This window comes from Thalia democratica, chromosome 8, assembly GCF_965202585.1.
Source record: "Thalia democratica chromosome 8, ktThaDemo2.hap1.1, whole genome shotgun sequence".
Taxonomy (NCBI): Eukaryota; Metazoa; Chordata; class Thaliacea; order Salpida; family Salpidae; genus Thalia; species Thalia democratica.
In genome coordinates this window covers 10,264,119-10,286,026 of record NC_139172.1, presented here as the reverse complement: position 1 = coordinate 10,286,026, position 21,908 = coordinate 10,264,119, and the positions used below count along the sequence as shown (strand labels likewise).

Here is a 21,908-nt window from a genome sequence, read left to right as displayed (position 1 = left end):
AGGTTGTCACTTTATAAATAAAAAAGTTAAAATGGTTTATGTCAACTATGTATTCATGTGTAAAGTAAAAAATTGCAAGTAGTAAAATATGCGAGACGAAAAAGTTTTTATTTAATTAAGTTTTAAATAACAGAAATAAGACAATCTAAATGACAAATACTTATTTAATAAAAGTACGTAATTTTTTAAATCAAATTGACTAAACATGAAAATTAAAAACGACTAACTTATGTTCTTCAAAAAAAAGTTAGTTTAAACTTTTTAAAAAGATATAATTAAATTTTAGTCAGCTTTATTTTATATTTATGTATTTTTACTAGTCTGAAAAAGTGACAACCTTGAAAACGTTAACAATTTATCTTACAATTACAGTTTCTTTACTTTGTACATCCTTCAAGCTATGAAACACTTTCGATTTTGTAGATCTATAAGAGTTAAAGTTGTTTAGAAAAATATAACTCAAACTTTACTTCATTAGGCTTAATACTAAACAAAAATATAATTTTTTTTTTAAATCTTCATATAAAATTTCATAATAATTAGAAAAAAAAGTCTGCTGCACATTTCTAATAAAAAAACCTTAATTTATTGTACTCTTTTCTTAATAATTTGTTTTAGAATCACCATAGATATCTTTTAAATTTTAACAACTTACTTGAACTTTTCTTCATTGATGTTTTCAACAACCGACTCGTGAGCGATTAAAGAAACATGATTGGTTGACATACTTATGCTTGTGTCAGTGGTCGTTTTTTGAACAAAGTATTTCAACCAATCCAAAACTTTATTGTAGTTGCCATCTATCACGTGATCGATGCAATTATCAAGTAGAAAAATTATATCATTTGGCGCTTCTTCTTGTAAACTGCATTTTGCTGTTGTATATTTTTTTTTATATTTCATGCTCTAGTTTTAAGCAATAAACTTAAATATTGCGTTAGTTAAAAACAATAGTTAAATGTACATAAGATATTGACTTACCATCTGACAAAGTAGCATCTTCCGAGCTGAAAAAAAAAGGTTATTAGCCATTATAAAACAGTTCTAATGTTTATTCATTGTATATTCTTTTGTTCAAAATGTTTTAATTTTAATTTTTTGTTTAGTTTAGTTTTTTACTATTTTTCTAAGTAAAAAAAACCAAACTTTTTTGACCTTTGTATTTTTTAAACATACACTTTTTTTGAAAACTAACTTTAAGTTAAATATCAATAGTAAAAATTTTTGAAAACATAGTAGTTTAAAGTTTATTTAAGAGAATACAAACCATGTAGAATATGTATAGCCTTTAAACATACTAAACTAATTTATTTGCTTACTCCTACTAAAAGAAGCTTACCTCGTCGAATTAATAACCAATTGGAGCATGCACCATTGAAAATATATCAAAGAAAAATATTTCATTGCCATTAACACTTAAAAACAAATACTAAATATTAATTAGTATAGAAACTATAACCTTTAAAAATTAATAAAAAAGTTTTCTAAACTTTTGTATTAAACCTCCAAAATCAAAAAAATAAAAAAAAATTATCAGCAATTTACATATAAGTACTAGTTTATTGATGTTTATAATTGTAAACTAAAACGATGTCTTTAAATATACTGTTAACTAATAAAAAGAATTAACGGATTAGCTAAACTAAAACATTTTTGACTAGTTTAGTATGAATGAAATAACAGTATAAGTTTAACTCTATGTGATAGTTTTAAAACTTAACCAAGCAAAAGTTTTAGACTAAAAGTCTTTTCATAAGAAACAATAAAAAACATTTAATCAAGTATTTTTTTGTTTTTGTAATTATAATTACTTTTTCTCACGAAGTTGAAATTATGTTTACAAATTCGATAAATTTTCTCATAAAGAAAATTAAGTATACATTTATATTATAAAAACTTTTCTCCATATATGTAATAACTTTTTTGAGACTATTTTACTTAGTAACCTGAGGCTATTTATTAAGAATGACGCAATAGAGTTATTGTTATAAAAGAGTATTTTTTACCATTCAACTATTACCCAGTCTAAATAAACTTTCTTACGGCTTATTGAATAAATTTTTAAAACATCTTTTTTTAAAGAAGTGTAAGTTTTTTTTCATTGTTTTTTTGTAGCTTTATTTAAAAAAAATAATGATATTTAAAATACAACGTTTTTAAAAATAATTTGGTATTTAAACTTATTTAATAAAAAACTAATCTAAAATTTTGTTTCTGTTGAAAAACAAATACACTAATTTATGGTATATGTATGTTTTTTTGAGAGAGGTTGTACAAACTAGTTTAACCTATTCATAAATACTTATCACTTTGAAAAAATTATTAATAAAAGTTGTTAAAAAGAAGAGAATAAAATTTAAAAATCTAATTTATTTTTAAATAAGTTAAACAAACTATTAATTTAAAACATTTTTAGAAGTGTTTATCAATATCAATAAAAATTGGTTCAGGCTAATTTTAATATTTGATTGAATACATATTTTAGATGTTGAATGAATATACAGGCTAAAAGAACCTATGTATCTTTTTCTAAATTCATTTGCTAATATCTATTGATTACACAAATTCTTTTTTATGGTTTATCCCAGCACTTTATTAATTCATAATAAAGCTACATTTGCTTCAATCTATAAATATAAAACAAACAGCTATACCTTATTTTTTTTAGTTTTCTCCATAAAATACTTTTTTATTTTTAACATTACCTACAATTGTGATGTTAAACAGCCAAAAGGAAAGAACATTTTTATGAAAAAAATAATTTCAGTGTTTTTGTAAATAACAATTTACTAATATTAAAGTTAGTGACTTAAGTATAAAACATTAAAGATTAAAGTATACATTTTTATTAAAGCTTTTCTCTTAATATATAGTTAATCTAAATTAATATTTTTTCAAAACCTTAACTTATTAACCCAAAGACGTTTTTCCACATCAAAACTATAGCGAAGTTTGAATTTTAAAAAAAGAAAGTATTTGATAGGTTTATATTTAAAATTTATCAGAGGTCGTGGTTTAGAAAAAAAACGTTGTTATACATATAAAATATATGTAATGAACTTAAAAAATACTACAAAACTGTGAAATATGATTAAATACTATTATTATTTTATTAACAATCAAAAACAATATATAAATAGTACTAATATTACAAAGGAAAACTTATTTTCAGTTGTAAGTCGTAGATCTAAAACGAATTAAGTTAAACAATGTATCATTAGTTTATTTTAATTAAAAGCTAAAAAAAATAGAGTTTTAAGGTATTTAGCTCAAAAAATAAAGTCAAAAGTGTATGAACAACAAAAATATTCAAATAATTATATACTTTTATATTAGCTACTAGGTGTCTACGAAACTTTCTTGTTTTAGGTATTCTAATTCTAGGTGATCATTCGTTACATTTTATAATTATTGTTATAAAGTTTATATTATTTTCTAAAGTCATTTAAAGTTTGAACAAGCAATGGTGTTACTTATACCTTCTGTAAAGTACTTTTTACAAAGTTTTTATGTGAAAAGACAAAATATACAGGACATTTTTGTATCTTGAGTAAAAACTTTTGAGTAAATTTTAAAATTAATTTAAGTATAAAAAAGAACAAAGATGAGTAAGTGTTAAAACGGAAAAACTTTATTAACTTAAATTGCATGTGTATTAGTTTAAGTAAGAATAAGAAGTAATTTGAAGAAGAACCAGCGGTTGTGTACATAATTGCTTGACAAATTTTGTCTATTTTTTTTAATTATTTTAGCCGCAATTGCCATATATTCTAGATCTAGAGTATAAAATTAGAAAATATTCGTCGCACAACTTTTGTTCTTTTTAAAATTATTAGTAAATCTTTATTTCATATTAGTATTATACTTCTATGTATTATCTAGTGCTTTTATATAAAATTCTAAAACTTTTTTTTATTTTTTTAAATTAAGGTTTTTCTTTAAATTAGTAAAATTATTTATTATAAATTAAACGTACATTGAGGTCATTTTATAAAAGTAATTTATGTTTTACTTTATTGTAAAATAAATTCAATCAAACTTTTTAATTTACTTTTATCTAGAGTTTTAAAAACACTTATTTGTTTCTCATACAGTATTTTGATATTATTTTAAGTAAATTATGCTTCTTTACAATTATTCAAAATATTTAAACGATTAAAACACTTTTTATTTAACGAATAAAACAAAACCTAAAAAACGTCGATCTAAAAAGCTGTTTTACAAAGTTTTTCGGTCATTGAAAAATAAAACTAAAAGAAAAAATTAACCAATATTAGTAATTAAATTTCGAGAAATAAAATGATTTAATATAAAATAGATACTATCTAAGTTTTTAATTTATTTCAGCATAGCTTGTAAACTATATGGTTTTAGATGATAAACAAATTAGTTTGCTGAGCTTTATAAAATTTATTATAAACATCAATATTTCCAACTAAAAAATATACAAATTGAATTTAACTTTTATATTTATCATTAAATTTTTACCATAAGAAATAAAATAAGTAACAGTTAAAAAAGTAGCAAGTTTAAAAACAATTAAAAAATTCTAAAAAAATATGGTGAGTTATAAAATTACTTTTGAAAATATTGTCTTTACAAAATATAAAACAGTTTATTAAGTTCAAAGTTTTCTTGTTAATTTTTTTCTTAAGCTCATACTGTAGCTGATTAGTGAAATATATCAAAAGTGTTATTAATTTAAGTTTAAACTTTTTTATTTTGTTAATAAATAACCTCGTAACACAGTAATTACAAAATCGAATGGACTTAAACAAGAAAAATACATTTTTAAACTTTATATTTTGCTACTAAAGGTTTTCTTATAAATTCATGCATTTTTGTTTGGCACCTGTATTTAACTAACTTCAATAAATATACTACTTAACCAAAAAAATGTTTTTTTTTTTTGGAGCAATGTATTTCTATTAATTTTTAAACTATAAAAGTTTTCTGTTAATTACAAACTAGATGACTAAAAGTTAAATAGGTAATCACATTTACCATAAAAAGATAAACTGTAATTTTAAAAGCTTAACAATTACAATTACGAAGCTTGAAAAAACAAATATAGTTACACAAATACTCGAATATAATAACTTAAGTTAAAAAAGAAAAGTTAATTTAAATGTTATGGCTCTTTGATTCTGAAATTTTACGGACCAAGATTTACAGTTAAGTCTTTACATTACCTATTAGTAATTAAAAGTTCTATAATGCATATATCATTAAATTAACTATAACAGACTAAAAAAGTGTCTAGCTAGATAATAGTAATGTGCTCGACCGAACGTGAGCGATAATAAATTAATAATACGTCCAGAACAAATTTTTATTGGTACCGATGTTTAATGTTTATTGTTTACCGAGGTTTCACTGCTAAGCAGTTCTTTAGCTACAATAATAAAACGACAAACTAAACTAAAGCATTTTAGATATATATTTATATTTATAGGAAGGTAATTAGGAGTGATTAGTGATATTTAAAATAGTATTTATAAATATTAACAAGTTTTAGTAGTTTTAGGACGAAAATAAATAAAATACAACTAAATCAAGCATTTACGATAAAAAAAAGTCTTAAAACTACTATCACTTATAAATACATTTTAAAGTATCACTGATCATTTCTAACTAACTTCCTATCTTTGTATATATAAAGATAGGAAGTTAGTTAGAAAAAAAAACATATAATTTAATAATAAAATAATAATATGTCCGTATATTATTAAATTTTATGTATTCTTTTTTAAACCTTAGTGAATACGATAAGTTTTGTTTCAAATAACTTAATTTAGCTGGTTGAAAAAAAGCTTACATATTTTGTTTACTTTAATGTGCGACATTAATTAAAATAAGTAAAAGATATTTCAACGAACTATTTGTGTACATTACAAACTTTTTTAGTATTTTTTTAAAACTAACAGCTTTTACGCATTCAGAAATTAAGAGGTATAACAAACATTTAAAAAACTATCGTAAAATAATTAGAAAATAATCTTTTTAAAATACAAAAGTGTTTGCGATTGTTTATGATTTATTTACAAAATGCAAAATGTCTTATTTACATTGCTATTTAAGTCTAGCTGTTAAAATTCAAAAACATAACATGTGTCTTATACATGAACAACTTGTAACTAATTAAATACAATGTTTTAAATTCTCATGGTCTTATACAAGGCAAGGAATTATGAAGACTAAGTTTATTGCGTTTGCAAAAGAAGGACCTGAGTTACAAGTTATCAATAAAAACAGTTTAAAATTAAATTTGGGAAATAAGGTTGGTTTATTTTAAGTTAATGTAAAGTTTGTTTTACAAAAAAACTAGCATTTGAGATTGATGTTTTTTTATTAAATACCTAATAAAAAATTCAATGTTGTCTTCAGTACAAAATGAAAAACCTTTACCCTTTTCTTGAAACTTAAAACCTATAAATATTTTAAAATTCTATAGCAGTAGCTTAGTTGTGTTGATAACCAAAAGGTTCTTTGTGCACTAAGTGCTAGGACCAAATATCTTGAACATCTTTTTTTTGTTGTTCAATAAACTAAACTAAAGTGTAATTAATGTTAAACTGTGTCCAAGTGGTGTACGACTTGATAACTGAAAAGGTTTCATACATTAGATCATAGGACCAAATATTTTGATTTCTTTTTAGATGTATACAGGGTTGCCACACACTCAGGGAACTCAGGGAATCTCAGGGAATTTTCAAACTGTAGAAAATCTCAGGGAAACTCAGGGAATTTTGGAATTTTTCCTTTAACTCAGGGAAACTCAGGGAAGTTTTGATTTTTTCTCTAAATTTCAGGGAAGTTTTTGAAAATCTCAGGGAAATTTTTTTTCTAGATCTAGAATGAGGTTTAATAAATCCAGTTTCAATATTTTGTTCAAAAGTAGTAATTTTTATTATTTTAGTGGTTATTTAGAATTTTTTTAGCCTTGCGGCTAGTTTTTCAATATTCTTAGTATTAACATTGTAGTTTTAAAGTTTTAAATTTATATTTACTTAAGTAAAATCAAAAAGTTTAGAGAAATGAAAGTTGTTGTTAACTATTCATTAAAAAGTTCTAATAAACTTTTTATTTTTAGTTACTTATGTAGTTTAAAAAACACTATGTTGTACTATTAGTTCTTATTTTTTAAATAATAAAGTTATTTGTTGCCAGGAAAGACATACAAGTCATAATGAAGTTATTATGTATGCATTTAAGTGAGTTCTTCATGTGAAATTATTATTATAGTATAATTAAATTTTGTCAATTAAAATTTCAAACAAATTAAACTTTATTCTTTTTTGTAGAAAGTTAACTAATAAGTTTACACAAAGTTGTGCAAAAATTTAGTTTTTAATTTTTAATTGGTTTAAACCTTTTAAGATTGAGTTTTTGAAAACAGTTTTTTTCATAAATTTAATGCAGAAGCATACACATACAACCTTCCTTTTATTATTAAAGAATAAAAATGAGAATAAGGTATTAATAATTTGTTTTAGAAGAGGAAAAATTTTCTTTAAGATTTGAAAAATACTCAGGGAAACTCAGGGAAATTTAAGGTTACTCAGGGAAATTTTTGGTCACTCAGGGAAGATTTTTTGGCTCAAAGAGTGGCAACCCTGTGTATAATAAATAATACAATACAGTAAATATATGTTTCAGAACAAAAATATTTTGTGTAGGGTTGGTACACGTTTAGCAAAATAATTTTATTGGTAGTATTTGCAAAAGATTTGTCAGTAAAAATGATTGAAAGATTATCAAATTCTAATGTCTGTTTTTTTTTTTTTTTTTGAATAGATATTTAAATATTGAATTTTATTATAAGTTAGTATTTATTTGTTATGTAAGTTTTAGTAAAATTGGAGCACCCAACAAGATGAGTACTTTTTTATTTAGAATTTATTTAAATAAGAATTACCAATCAACTGAAAATCTCATTTAAATTGTATTAAACAAGTGAAACATTGTTTTAGTAATAAAATTTAAAAGTTTGAAGTGCTACTTTATTCCCGGTACTTATGTACCATAATAAAACAGGTGAATATATCTGTTTATTTTATAATACAGTGCTTATTCACTTATCCGGACACATTGGACAAGATTTTTCTGTAAACATGTCCGGATAACCAAAAATCTGGATGACTACATAAAATTAATTTTTCATAAACTACTGCTGTTATTATACAATGCATAATAAATAGTTAAAGTGTTATAATAAATACAAATACATAGTAATTGTGAAATAGATATCAAAATGATAAAAAATAAAAGCAACATTTTTATTTTATTAATTTTTTTCTAAGGTAGAAAAACATTAGACTTACTAACCATTGCAACGATATACGTTTTTGTAATATTGTTTGAGTTAAAAATCAAACAGAACTTCTACAAAATAAAAACAAAAATAAACTTAGAATTTAATTCACTATCAAAAAGCTCTGAAAGTTTAAATTAAAAAAAAAAAAACTACAAGTGATGTTTTAATAACATTGTTTTTAAGATTTTTAAACTGACTGACTTAATGTTTACATGTTAAGTACAGGTTTGAGATAACTAAACTAGTTTAGAACAAATTTAGAATGTAATCTTTAGTAATATTGTTACATTATAATAACAAACAAAATTGTAGAAGTCATAAAATCACTTCAAACTTTCTTACAGCATTAAGCTTAAGTATTTGTATATCATACAATCAATGTTATTGTTATAATATCAATGTTATTGAATAATATTGAAACCTTTTTGAATTTTCCTCTGACTGAAAGTGTCCGGATAAGTGAAGTCGGGATAAGTGAATAAGCACTGTACATCAATTTAAGTCAGCAAAGTAAAGCTTCTTATTATTTAATAATTTGAGCCAATATTTGCATGTGCCATATTTAAAGAAAAATTTCAAGTTAAAAAAGGTATACCAAGGAGTCCTCTAATTAAAAAGCTGCATAGTTACAGCTTAACTATAGTTTATAGTTTTGTTTTCATTTAGTTATAACCTAAAATGGGTGCCAACCAACAAAATTTGCCAGTCTAAACTAAAGATATCAGGCTTAAAATGCAAAATTTTACATAAAACTCAGCTGTTTTTATTTTATTTTCAGCTTGATAACTTACAGTATACACAAAGGTTTGTTTTCTTGGTGTCCTTTTGGTAGGTGTAATTTTATGAAAGCTAGACAATTCCTACACACTTAAGTTAGTTCAATATTTTAAATCTAATAATAAAACCCAGGCAGGGTTGCCACACACTCAGGGAATTCAAGGAAACTCAGGGAATTTTGATTCTTTTTTTAAAACTCAGGGCAGTTTTGTTTTTTTTTATAAAAAATTCAGAAATTTCAAGATTTTTTAAAAGATCTCAGGGATTTTTTTCTAGATCTAGAACAGGGGTCAGCAAACTGCGGCCTGCGGGCCACATTAAAATTTTTATTCAACTAGTTAAATATACTAATATTTTTGAAAGAACAAAATAAAATTTTAGTGTTATATCTAAAGGATATTCTATCGCCTAATTTTTTCTTGTTCAAAAAAATGTCATTAAATATGTTTTTTAAAGCACATAAAAAAACATTCCTTTTTGACCTGCCAACCCCTGATCTAGAATGAGATATACTTGATCCAATTTCAAAATTTTGTTCAAAACAGTTAATTTTATTTATTTTTAAGTGCTTGTTTATAAATTTTCAAGGCTTTGGGGTAATTCTTCAATATTCTTCAAATTAACATTAGAATTTTAAAATAGATAATAAAATTTTTAAGGATTTGAAAAAAACTCAGGGAAACTCAGGGAAGTTTAAGGTTACTCAGGGAAGATTTTTTGACCCAAAGAGTGGCAACCCTGCTCAGGATAATTAGATACTTTTTTAGGTTTTTGGAAAACTCAGGCTGATTTAGACTTGTTTGTAAATTTTGCAAAACTTAGGCTAGTTTTGTTTTTTTAGAATTTTTAGGTTGGTTTTTATGAACTAAAAAAATGTTTTGTTTATAAGTTATAGTTTTTTTTGTTATTATTGCATTTTAAAGGATTTAAGCTTGACTAACTGGAATTTTGTTTAGAAATTTGCTTCAATAATTTTAATTCAATTGCTTTCTGTGCTTATGCTAAGGCTAAAGTTTGGTCAATAAAACATTAAGCCTTTTTACTTCAAAGAGTAGCAACCCTGTTATAAACACTTTAATAAATGTATAGCCGGTTTTTATTTAAAGTTGTTTTCTGTAAAACTCTACAAATCTTAGCCTAAATAAGTCTAAAGTTCTCTGAGTTTTTATCATTAAATATAGGTAAGATATAATATTTCATAACAACAAATAAAAGATAATTCTTTTTAACTCGCAGTATTGAATAATTTAATACAAGTTTAAATATTTTTGAAGTATATTTGTTTAGAGATTTACTAATAAGCTCATGCTAACTAGGTTTTGCAAATAAAAAGTAAATTATTAAAGTTCTAACCATGTATATTTTTTTGAGAAGAATGAGTCAATACACAACCTAGATGGAGTAGAAAAAATCCAAAAAAATATAAGTAATGCATTTTCAACTCATGTCAAACCCATATTACAAAACAAAAAGATATCTGCTAAAAACTGTTTTATTTCTTTTTCATCAGGTTTGAGTACAAAGCAAACTATTTTTTTATTTATGTTTTAAGATTTATTTTTATTTGGCATCAGTAATATACAGTGTATAAAGTTTTAGCTAATTAAATAGTAACAAATTCTACATTTTTAAACCTGCATTTTCTGAAGTCTTGCTTTCTTAAATCTTAGTTATCTTTATAGCTAAAAATGTATTACTTAAAACTTACTGATACATTAAATTTTTTTAGTTTAAGTGGCTATTTCTAAAGTTGTTTCAATTTTTTATGTGGCAAGGCAAAGCTACTTGTATTTCACTTTTTAATTTTTATTTAATTCAAAGAAAATGAATCGTTTCTGACTGGTTATGAAGGAGCTAAAGGTGTTATAAATTTTTCTGCTGAAGAGTTTTTCAAGCAAGATGGAAAAAATCACCAACTTGTCTCTATATCTATGATAGCTGTAAGTTAGTTTAAAAACTATTTATCTGAAGCTTAATTTAAATAGTGGTATTTTGGTTTTTAAAGTAATGTTTATCCAATAAAAACACTTTTATTTATAAGTATGAATAGTACTTTTTTAAAAATTTATAGCTTTCTACTCAAGAAAAAAAAAAAAAAAATTTAAATAAATTTGTACTTATGAGAAGCATAATTTGAATAGTTTGCATGAACTTTTTAACGAACATTTTTCACTTATTTTATTGTGATTTAATTTTTCATAAAACTTTTAAATATATTTAGATTGGAAGTGATGGGTTTTTGTATGACTTAATAAATCCAAACAAGCAAGTTATGAATTTAAAGCATCATTCTACACTTGGACTGTAAGAAAATTTTTATATAATTTTTTCTTTTTAAATATTTTAACAACTTCACATTATATTTTTAGTTAATATTTTATTGAGAGTTTTGGATAGATTTTGCAGTTTACTAAGCCAATAAATAAGTATAAAAATTTTTCCTTATATTATAGACAACTTCAATTTTTACTGTACTTAGAAGTTTAACATTTGTTAATTAAGACTTTATTTATACTAATGTAATGAATAAGTAAAAAAAAAAAATTTTTTTAGTTTATCAGTTTTACATTGTTGCGGCTTAGATATTTATATTTTATACTTCTTTTAAGCTTTGATACAATCTCAAAATATTTAATTTTTGATGTCAGATTTTAATGTTAAATATTTTAGTAATGTCAAAAGCATTAATAATTAAAAATTTTTTAGAATAAATCTAACGCAGCAAAATTTATAGATTAATTGAAGACGTAACAGAATTGGTAGTGCAAAATGAAGTTGATTTGATACAACTGTTTAAAGAATCACTGCAAACCATGGATAGTATGCAGTTAAAATGTGCTGCATGTCTCTTTACTGTAAACAATAAAGTTGTCCAAAAAGGTATGTTGTTTACAATTTGTTTTGTGTAGTAATGTAAGCACATTTATTTACTATGGTTATTGTTCAAGTGAATTTTAAACAATAGAATTAAAGTTTTACAAAAGTTCTTGATCATTTAGAGTGTCTATAGCTTTTACACCATTTTTACTCAGAACACTAAGCAGTGTTCTAAATTAAAAACGCATCATAATTTACAAACTCTAAGAATAGATTTTCTCATTTCTTATTTACTTATATTATTTGTTTTGTTCTTTTAAGTCAATATTTTATTTTGATTATTTAAAATTTTAAAATCTTACAAACATGTCTTCATTAAAGGTGGAAAAGCGTCAAACGCAGTTGATATAACAACGCAGTTTTTGTTCTCCACTTTAAACGTGAAAGATGCTCATTTGTAAGTTTTTTACTATCAATATTTGTTTTTAAAATCATAAAATTTATTACTGTTCTTATAGTTCAAACATATATAATATTGTTTAATTATCATGACCACTACGTACTGTTGGCTATTTGTTTATTTATGTGCTTTTCAAGTGCAACTTAAATCAATATATTAACATTAACAGTAATAATGTTAGCTTATATTTACTATTTTAATCTACTATCTTATGTTAGTTTTTACTACTTGAAGAAAAATTTTAATAGCTAAACACTTGATAGTATATTAAAGTTTAAATCTCCTAACATATAGTTAATAAATTTCATTAATTTTTATATCTCTACATTTGTTTGAAATTAGTTTATTATGTAAAAATTAAGTATATTTTGGTTAAAATTGCAAACTTTAAAGTTAAGTTTTTATTTATAGGTTGATAAATAAAAAACTTAGCATTAATATTTTGTCTACGACTCTTACTTATTTTTTGATAAGTGTTTTTATTATTTTGGATGTATTTTTGTCTATAAATACTGTAAAATGAATTCTGCAATTTAAGTATAGAGTTGTTTTTAAAACCAAAGTAAAACTATTTAAAAGACTAATTAATTGTGATTATCTTTTTGCTTAAAATAATTGAAATTACTAACCTAATTTCTAAGAAAAACAAAAATTATATTTGATTTTTATTTTTGTTTTTACTGTAATGAGGTACAGAATCATTATTTATCGTTATTTTCATAAAATAAAAAAAAAAAGAATCATAAATTTTTTATTTGTAGAACTTACAATTATTTTTTAAAACATTTCTCTATAAGTCAAGCTCTCAACTTTAATTTAAAGAATATAAAAGTGTAATTTTATGTATAAGATGGCCTAAGCTTAGGACATCAAGGTATTTTTTTACGAAAATAGTAAAGTTATTTAGCATGAACTATAAATCTTTTTTTTTTTATAAAATGATAATTTAATTACTTTTCGAAATATGGTCAATTAATCAGAAAAATCAATACAAACATATGGACAGCAACTTTTTTGTTGTCTTTTTTGCTCATAAATCTTCAAGTTTACTAAAGTTTTAACTTTTTTTTTTGTTTTTTAGCTAAAGACTCTAAATTTTCAGGCAGTATTCCTTAAGTAGTTTAAATTATATGGTATGTTGAAAAAAATATATATATTACAGTAAGAGCTTCTAAAACTATCCCCTTTTTTGAAAATTTTAACTTTTTTTTTATTAAAAAAAATTCCTGCTTGTTATTCAAAAAAAAACTCATTTGTTAAAATTTAAAGAACATTGGTAAAAAAAAACGAAAAATTTTAAGTAAAATAGACATTTTTGGCTTTTTAGTTTTCTTTTTCATTAAGTAACTTATAAAATTCGCAAACTTTGATCCCTTACATCTCAAAATAAAACTCATCAAGCTAAAGAAACTATCTGGTAGCTAGGATAAATTTGTACAAAATAATAATTGAACCTCCTATGACCTTGTTATATTACCAGGTTCCTTTAGGGTTCAACTTTTTCGTGTTTAAATAAAAACTGTGTTATAAATTATTATTCACATAGTGTTACTTATAATTCCAAATAGTTTTATATGAACTGCTAAGAACTAAAAATAAATTGATGTTATCAAATTTATAAAGTTGCTTCTATTGTCTGTAAGTATAGCAAACAAAATAATTGTAAATACTTATATTAATTTTATTATTTCTTTTTTTAAATACTCGTTCGTTGTTTTTCTTTACATTTTTTTCTGTAAATTTTAGAATACAAGTTGATTTATCTAATACAAGTATATATAAAATATTGTTCTGGTATAATTTTGTTTTTAACAACAGAATTAAGGGTACAGTTGAAAATGTCAAGCAGAATACAAAGGAAAAATTTGTCGTGTATGAACTCCTAAAAGATTGTTTTGATCACAACAACGTCTGTGTTATTGCTGAAATAAACAACAAAGGTTTTTATATATTTTAAAATACTTTATTTTTAAATTTTTTAAGGCTTAATTTCAACAACTAGAAATAATTCATTTTTAAAATTTAGCTTTAGTTAAGGTTTTTCTATATGGTTCAAATAAATTAAAGTAAAATAACTGGTTAACTCTATAGTTAATGCGTTTAAAAACCTTTATTTTCATTTTCTTGTTAATTATGTTTTCTTTTTTGTATTAGAAATTACTTTAAATATAAACACAACGCAGATAAGATAGTTGATAGTTTGATATTGGAAATTTGTGAATCAGCAAGATCTATTAAAAGTAAACCTTCAAAACCAATAAGTGTTGAAGACTCTATTGATAAACTGCGCACTGAAATAGATGTTTTGAGGGAGAAAATATTTGATCAAAATATTCCAAACATTAGTGAGTCGTCAATTTTTTTAAATTGTTTGTTTTATTGAAATAAGTGTACTTATTAATTTTTGTTCAAATAGATTAATGAACTTTCTTTTAGTCGTTAATCAATTTATCTTTGTAGAATTATTTTAGTTCAAATTACTTTGCTCAAATTTATAAATTGCAAGGATCTTATAAATATTTATGGAAAACAGAGGATGTTGAATTAATGGAAAACATGACTAGCGAGTTGAGGATTTTAAAACGAAGAAGTTGGGACGAAATAGTACAAAATTCTGTATGCAAGTATCAGGAAAGAAGCATTAATCTACAAAACAGGTTGGATATACAGCTTTTAAATCTGTAGTTAACTTCTGTTTTTAATATTAGTTATAGTGCATATGTTCATTAATTGAGGGTCTGATTGTTGTTGTTAACATCCTTTAACATCTGCAGTATGATTAAATGTCTCTATAATTAGATTGGTTTCTGTTGAGGTTATTTTCAGTTGATTCAATTGTGGTTTGCGTTTTTTAGTAATTCATGCTTAAAGATTGACAAGAACAAGATTTATACAAAAACTTCAAAAAGATTTAATGATTTTTTAGTATTGTTTTAGAGAAGGTCTATTCTGTTTAATATTATGATAATGTAAATTATGGTAATGTATTATGATAATGTAATGTACTAACCATGAATTTAGAAGTAAAGCTAGTATCTAAGTAAGGACTAATAACGTTATTTATCTTAAAACTGCTATCTTTATTTCATTTACTTTCTAACCAGTTGTGATGTGCGGCTTATGGTTACAATGAAAACATGAAGGTTGCGACCTCTTTAACATAATGTTACTTATAAAAAGTATTTAAATTTTATACAGTCCCAACATTATTAAGTAACAATATGAATTGTATTTTTCAGGGTTTTGAGCGTCAGGGTTAGCCATTTTTTGTTAATTTAAATACTTGAAAGTTTCTGAGTTTCTAAAAGAGTGTTTAAGAACGGTTTTTCTTATAAAAGATTATTAATTGGATTTTTTTTCTAACTGAGCATTTTATTTTTGTAGCCTTAGTTTTACTTAATTATAAGCAATATCGGCAACATTTCTAAATATATCTATAAAATAAAATTCAATTAAAATTTGAAAATAATTTTTCTCATAGATAATTAAATTGTGAATTAGTTTCTAAATAAACATTTGCTTTTATACGATAAAAATAGGCTTTTATGCTTGAAAATTTCTGAACTTTAAAATTTTGAAAATAGTTTAAGATTGTTATGTTTGGCGTAGGATTTATTTGACAATTCAAGTTCCAACAGCTCAAATTTAAAATGTTTTCCAGGGGCAATATAATTTGAATAAAAAAAAAATTTAAGTGTACCAAAAGTTAAGTATTATCAATAGGCTACGTCGTTACAACCTAACTAGTAGGCTACATCGTTAATATGGTAATCTGGACCCAAAAAGGTTAGGGAAAGTGTTGGTCTTAGTCGAGACATCTAGTATTAAATTTCAAAATTCTGCGTAGAAACCCTGTTTATAATAGTGTTTATTATTGTTTAATTAAGTTAACTTTACTCGAAAAATTACTTTTATGTCGCGTATTGTTTATTGAAAACATTTTGTTAAATTTTACAGAGGTTTAGCATGGATTACAAGTTCTTCGCAAAAGCCTATGTCTGAAAAAGTTTTAAAGTTACAACAACAGTTGAAAGAAGTTTGTTGAGTTTTAAATGATAATGATAATATTAATAATATAACCATATCAGTTTGTTATTGAACTTATTATTCTTTAAATTGATACGTTATTTATTTAGTTTAAATAAACTAGCCTATCCATATATTGTTTGTCAAATATATACATTTTTAGTAAACTTTGAATGGTCGGCTTTGTCGGACTGTCGGTGTTTAAGCCATAATTTTTAAACACGTTTGACTTATTTATTTACAAGTTGTATTCTTAATGTTTATAAATATCAAGCTACAACTGCAATTCAAGCAACAATGTCAAAATGTAGAACAAATAAACACTCAATTGAAAAACAAGACCGAAAATTATTCAGCTTATCTCGCTACAGGTAATAACTTTAAAATTGTTAATTTTAACTTTTTAATTAAACTGTAAAAATAGTTGAATAAATAAGGTGCATAATTTATATTATTACTGATAAAAATTATTATAATATTATTATCTATTAGAAAGATAGAAAAAGTTTTACTTCATTAAGCTATGAATTGTTTAATTATTGCTTACACAAAGAAACCAGGTTACAACACAAAACTGATAAAATCATTTGAATAAGATATACTTGCCCTTAAAATATGTTTTTTAAAATATTTTTTTAAACATTTAGGAAAAGATGCCTCATCCAAAATGACTTCGGAAATTAAAGAGTTGAAGGAAAAGTCAAAAGTTGAAGTGAATAAACTCAACAGTTTGCGTGAAAAGCTGCAGACATGTCGCACTACTTATCGTAGTCAAAGCGAGGTGATTATTTTTTAATTAATCTTGACAACAAACTAGTCTTGAAGTTCGTAAGTTAGGTTTGTAAATTTTTGAATTTTTGTATGGTTATAGTGTATATCACACCCTCACTATAAATCATAACTAAGTTTAAACCTAACTTATACTTATACAAAGCTACTATACTTTCACAAACTAAGTATAAAAAATGAGTGGTTTGGTTGTTATTTAAGAACAGAAAACGATAAACCACTAGCAATATAAAGAACCATGCACTAAATAATGATTTAAAACTTTAATTTAGAAAGTATTAAAATGAAATTAAAACCATTACACCATAAGTTAAATCTAAGAGAAGTATACTTTAAGAATGTACAAATTAAGTCGAGAATTAACTAATTGGAATATATCATTTTTATAAGAATTAAACAGTGTTAAATAAAAGCTTTACATGAAACAGGGTTGCCACACACTCAGGGAACTTAGGGAATTCAGGGAAACTCAGGGAATTTTCAAGTTGTAGAAAATCTCAGGGAATTTTGATTCTCTTTTTTTAACTCAGGGAAACTCAGGACAGTTTTGGTTTTTTTTTTAATTTCAGGGAAATTTTAAGATTTTTTAAAAAATCTCAGGGAAAATTTTTTTTAGACCTAGAATGAGATTTAGTTAATCCAGTTTCAATATTTTGTTCAAAGAGTTAATTTTATTCATTTTTAAGTGTTTGTGGGCTAGGTCTTCAATATTTTTAGAATTAACATGGTAATTTTTTAATAAATAATTTTTTTAAGGATTTGAAAAAAAAATCAGGGAAGTTTAAGGTTACTCAGGGAAGTTTTTGGTCACTCAGGGAATATTTTTTGACTCAAAGAGTGGCAACTCTGATGAGGCAAGGAAATAATACTAATGTCTATCTCTGAAACTATATGTTGACTCTGGTACTTACTGCAGGAAAGTTGTTGTTCGAGTGATTTGCCCAAACTCTGATGTTTATATACATCGCTGTACTATGCCTAACAAAAGTTACATCAGACATTTTTCCGCGCTATACTTGCTCTTTATTTTCTCCTGCTCTTTATTTTATCATTATCTAACATTATTCAAGATGCATCAGTCTATCACGAGTCTCATTCTCGGATTTTCCCTTTAACACAAAACGTTTTCAAGAGTAATTTACTATCTCGTTACATTACTAACTTTTTGTTTAAATTTGTACACTTTTGATTTTACTAAAAGAAAAAAGATAGTTGTTTTAAAGTGTATATCAGCTTATTCCTTATTTACATCTAAGTTTAACAAACAGTTTATTATTTTGAGAAGTTAAGTTTTAATAACTATTATGATAAAACGATTATGCGTATAGTTATTCTAGTTCGTTCACTTGAACTATCTCTTTAAAAAATGTATATGAAGAACTTAAAAAGTGTTTGATCTTCTATATAAAATACTTATAGTAAATGTTTAGTGGTTAAATAAAAATACTTAATTGACCCATAATAAAATATACAGCAAGGGAAAAACGGTATGTCTGATAATTTTGATGTTGCAATCAATTCTTTGATGAATGATAGGGATAAGTTTCGTGAAGAAAATAAAATAATGGTTGATGAAGAGCTAAAAAGGTATAAGGTGAGTTATTATCTGAATTTTTTCTGTGAATTAAAACAGTATATAGTTTAAGGATTTATTTAACAACAACTAAAATTTTTTACAGTCATTAATTTTTTAAACTTATGGTTTTTAAATTCATAATAAATAATTTTTCTTTAACTGACATTTTAAATATAAAATTAAATTTATTTGAAGCTCATTTTTAGATTTTTTTAAAAATGTAGATTTTACTCTCTTTAAACTACTGTATAACAAAACAATCTTTCAGTGCGCATAGGTTGTTAGTGAAAACACTTAATGCAAGAAATACATTTGCATTTTTAAATAAAGTTTTCTTAATAACAATTTGAAAAACAAAATTCTATGAAAAATAAACTTAAAGAAATAAATCCCTTTAAAAAAAAAAAAGTTTACCGGATTTTGGTTTTATTTTAAACAGAGATCTAAGATTAGTTAAATGAAATAAATTTCAGCTGTAGCTTTTTAACTAATATATATGTTTAAAGTGATTGTAAATCAAATAAAATAACTTTACATATAGTTTAAAATTTATGAAAACTATATTTAAAACTCTTAAAATATTAAAGTTGATAGTGAACCATGAAAGTGAAGTTCTTAAATCTAAAGATGACGAATTAAAAAGTGAAAAATTGGAATTGATTAAACTAAGGGCTGAAAAAAATGTTCTTTCTACACAGGTTGATAAACCTACTAAGTTTATATTTAAATTAGTAATTATTAATTCTAAACTATTGAAGTTGTTTTAAATTTTACAATACAAAACAAACTTAAAATAGAGCTAATCCTATTTTATGCGTTCTATACTACTTTGAGTTTTTTAATTTTTATACAAGTTTTTATATTAGAAATGAAAATGAAAATTATGTATGATTTTTTTCAAACATTCGTAATTTCAGGAATTAAACAACTATATTTGCTCTATAAAATAAAGTCACAAGAAAGTTTGTAAAGTTTCTAATTTTCTGAATATATTTGTGCAATTGATATTTTATGATAACTTCCGTAAAATGCGCCTTAATAAACAAAACAAATTTAAGTTGGACATTCTGAGAAAAGAGAAAGATAAAAGTGATGAAGATTTAAAAAAAGTTGTACAAATGCACAAAAAACAAATTGATCTGCATAAGTCTCACAGTTTGCAAACATTCAGGGCTTACAAATTGGTTTATTTTTATACTATTTTTTTATATTTTTGTACATCTAGTATAATCTTTTAAAGTAAAATTTGTTTTGTGATAAAAGAATGATGTTTAATTCGAATTAAGTAAGAACAAAGGACTAAAACAATGTGTAAATGCTCTTAGTAAAAAATATTTAATAAAAACAAAATTTTTTCATATCTCTTATAGTTTATTCGAACATAAGATAAATTAGATATTTAGAATTAAGTTTAATAAATATTTTAAAAGCTGGGTTACAGTAGAGCTATTAGTAATTTTTTTTTTCAAATCAACTTTTAGATAAAACGCAGTTTTTGTTCGTAGTATTTTCATATATATACATTGTATTTATTACTTTTACTATTAGTATTTAATTTTTTTAATAAAAGTTATAGCTTATTAAGTTTAGCCCATTGTTTCTACTTATATTTATTTTATACAATTTTACTAATTCAGGTCTGTGATGAATACAAGGACGAACTAGAAGTTCGTTGGAAAAGTTTGCTTGATGAAGCGATCAAAGATGCTGTGTTTATTAAAAGCAGAAATCAGGAACTCAATCAATCCAACAAAAAACTCAACAAAGGTTAGTTTACTTTGGTAGTAGCTGTATTTTTTGAAACTCTAATCTTTTATTTTAATTTGTTCTTAAGAGTTATTAATAAGGTTTTAAGCGGTATTAAAAAAAGGAATTTAGTTTATTTTTTTTATGTGGTCAATCGCAAACTTTTGACGGCTAAAAAAATAAAATGTCGTTTTGAGTTATTAGTTTTCGGAATAAATTCCAAGATACAAACTTTTTTTTAATTAAATAATAATACAATGATACATATTGTAAGCAATTATTGTAAGTTAATTAAATTACTTAAATTAAACACGGATAATTTCAGCTGAAAAATGTCGGTTTGATACTCTAAATAGTTATTAAGTTTGTGGTTTCTTTTGTTGATATGTAATAAATATAATGTTGAATTTTGTTTAATTTGATTAGATATTTAACAAGTACTACAAAATAATTAATATTTTATTGATTTTTAAAATTTTTATTTTAACACTAAAGACTGAAAAATCAATAATAAGTTTATAATTTTAATATTACTACTCTAATAAAGTATAAACTCATGAAACTACAATTAACAGAAAATGCAGCCCTTCGTGACCAAGTAGCTTCGAAATCACTGTGAATTTATTACTTTTAAACTCAATATGAATACAAATCATGTTTTACATACTCGATGCAATATTTTATTAATTTACACTGTGATTCTGTTTGCACAAATCTTGACTAGTAATTTCTTAATAAATTCGCACTGTTAAAAAATAAATATTCACTTTTTATTTTGTTTAAGTCATTAGCACATTTATAACTAATGGTGAAAACTCTCTTTTTGAATAAAATTAAGTTGATTTGTAGAAAAAATAGTTGTAATTAAGTTTTTGAGAGTTTAAATCAGACTTAAAATATAACAAAGAAACTTGCAAGGGTATATATTTTTTAAATAAACTATTACTAGATACTTAAACACCAATTTGTTCTTTTAAAAAATTTATTAAGAAATACTCATACAGTGCATCCTTGCTTATCTGACCCCGCTTATCTCGCCCCTCGCTTATCTGGCCGGTTTCAAATGAGAAGTAGGTTTAATTAATTCAGCTAAAGTAAATAGTTTCACAAAACAACTTAAAATCTCATTATGAAAACAATGTTCTAATTATAACTGCGGTTTGATTTGTTTTCGCTAATCTTATTTTAAACTTTATCAAAGTTTGTTTCATTTATCTTTCGTCTGTTTTACTTGTTTGTTTCGTTGAAAGACATAAAAATAAACTAATTTAAGTAAAAGTTTAGTCTGTCTTTTATAACATGCTTTGCATAATAGCATAAAATAAAAGAGGTAAATTGTTAAAGAAAACCGTTTTTCTTCTTTTCCGTTCAAAGGCTAATCCTGCAACAATTACAAAAAA

General features: G+C 23.7%; 1 protein-coding gene across 1 annotated transcript; it reads left to right on the top strand.

Annotated features, from left to right (window-relative positions):
- The first annotated feature begins 6,154 nt into the window (after nt 1–6,154).
- LOC145842600 (uncharacterized) lies at nt 6,155–21,219 on the top strand. Its single transcript, XM_082950069.1, has 17 exons — nt 6,155–6,280; nt 10,469–10,604; nt 10,916–11,034; nt 11,316–11,398; nt 11,829–11,974; nt 12,293–12,368; nt 14,190–14,311; nt 14,555–14,716; nt 14,905–15,028; nt 16,329–16,407; nt 16,672–16,768; nt 17,045–17,178; nt 18,661–18,780; nt 19,350–19,460; nt 19,821–19,946; nt 20,400–20,529; nt 21,084–21,219. The coding sequence occupies exons 1-17, from the start codon at nt 6,191–6,193 to the stop codon at nt 21,125–21,127; spliced, it is 1,899 nt and encodes a 632-aa protein (XP_082806195.1). The 5' UTR covers nt 6,155–6,190; the 3' UTR covers nt 21,128–21,219.
- The last annotated feature ends 689 nt before the right edge of the window (nt 21,220–21,908 follow it).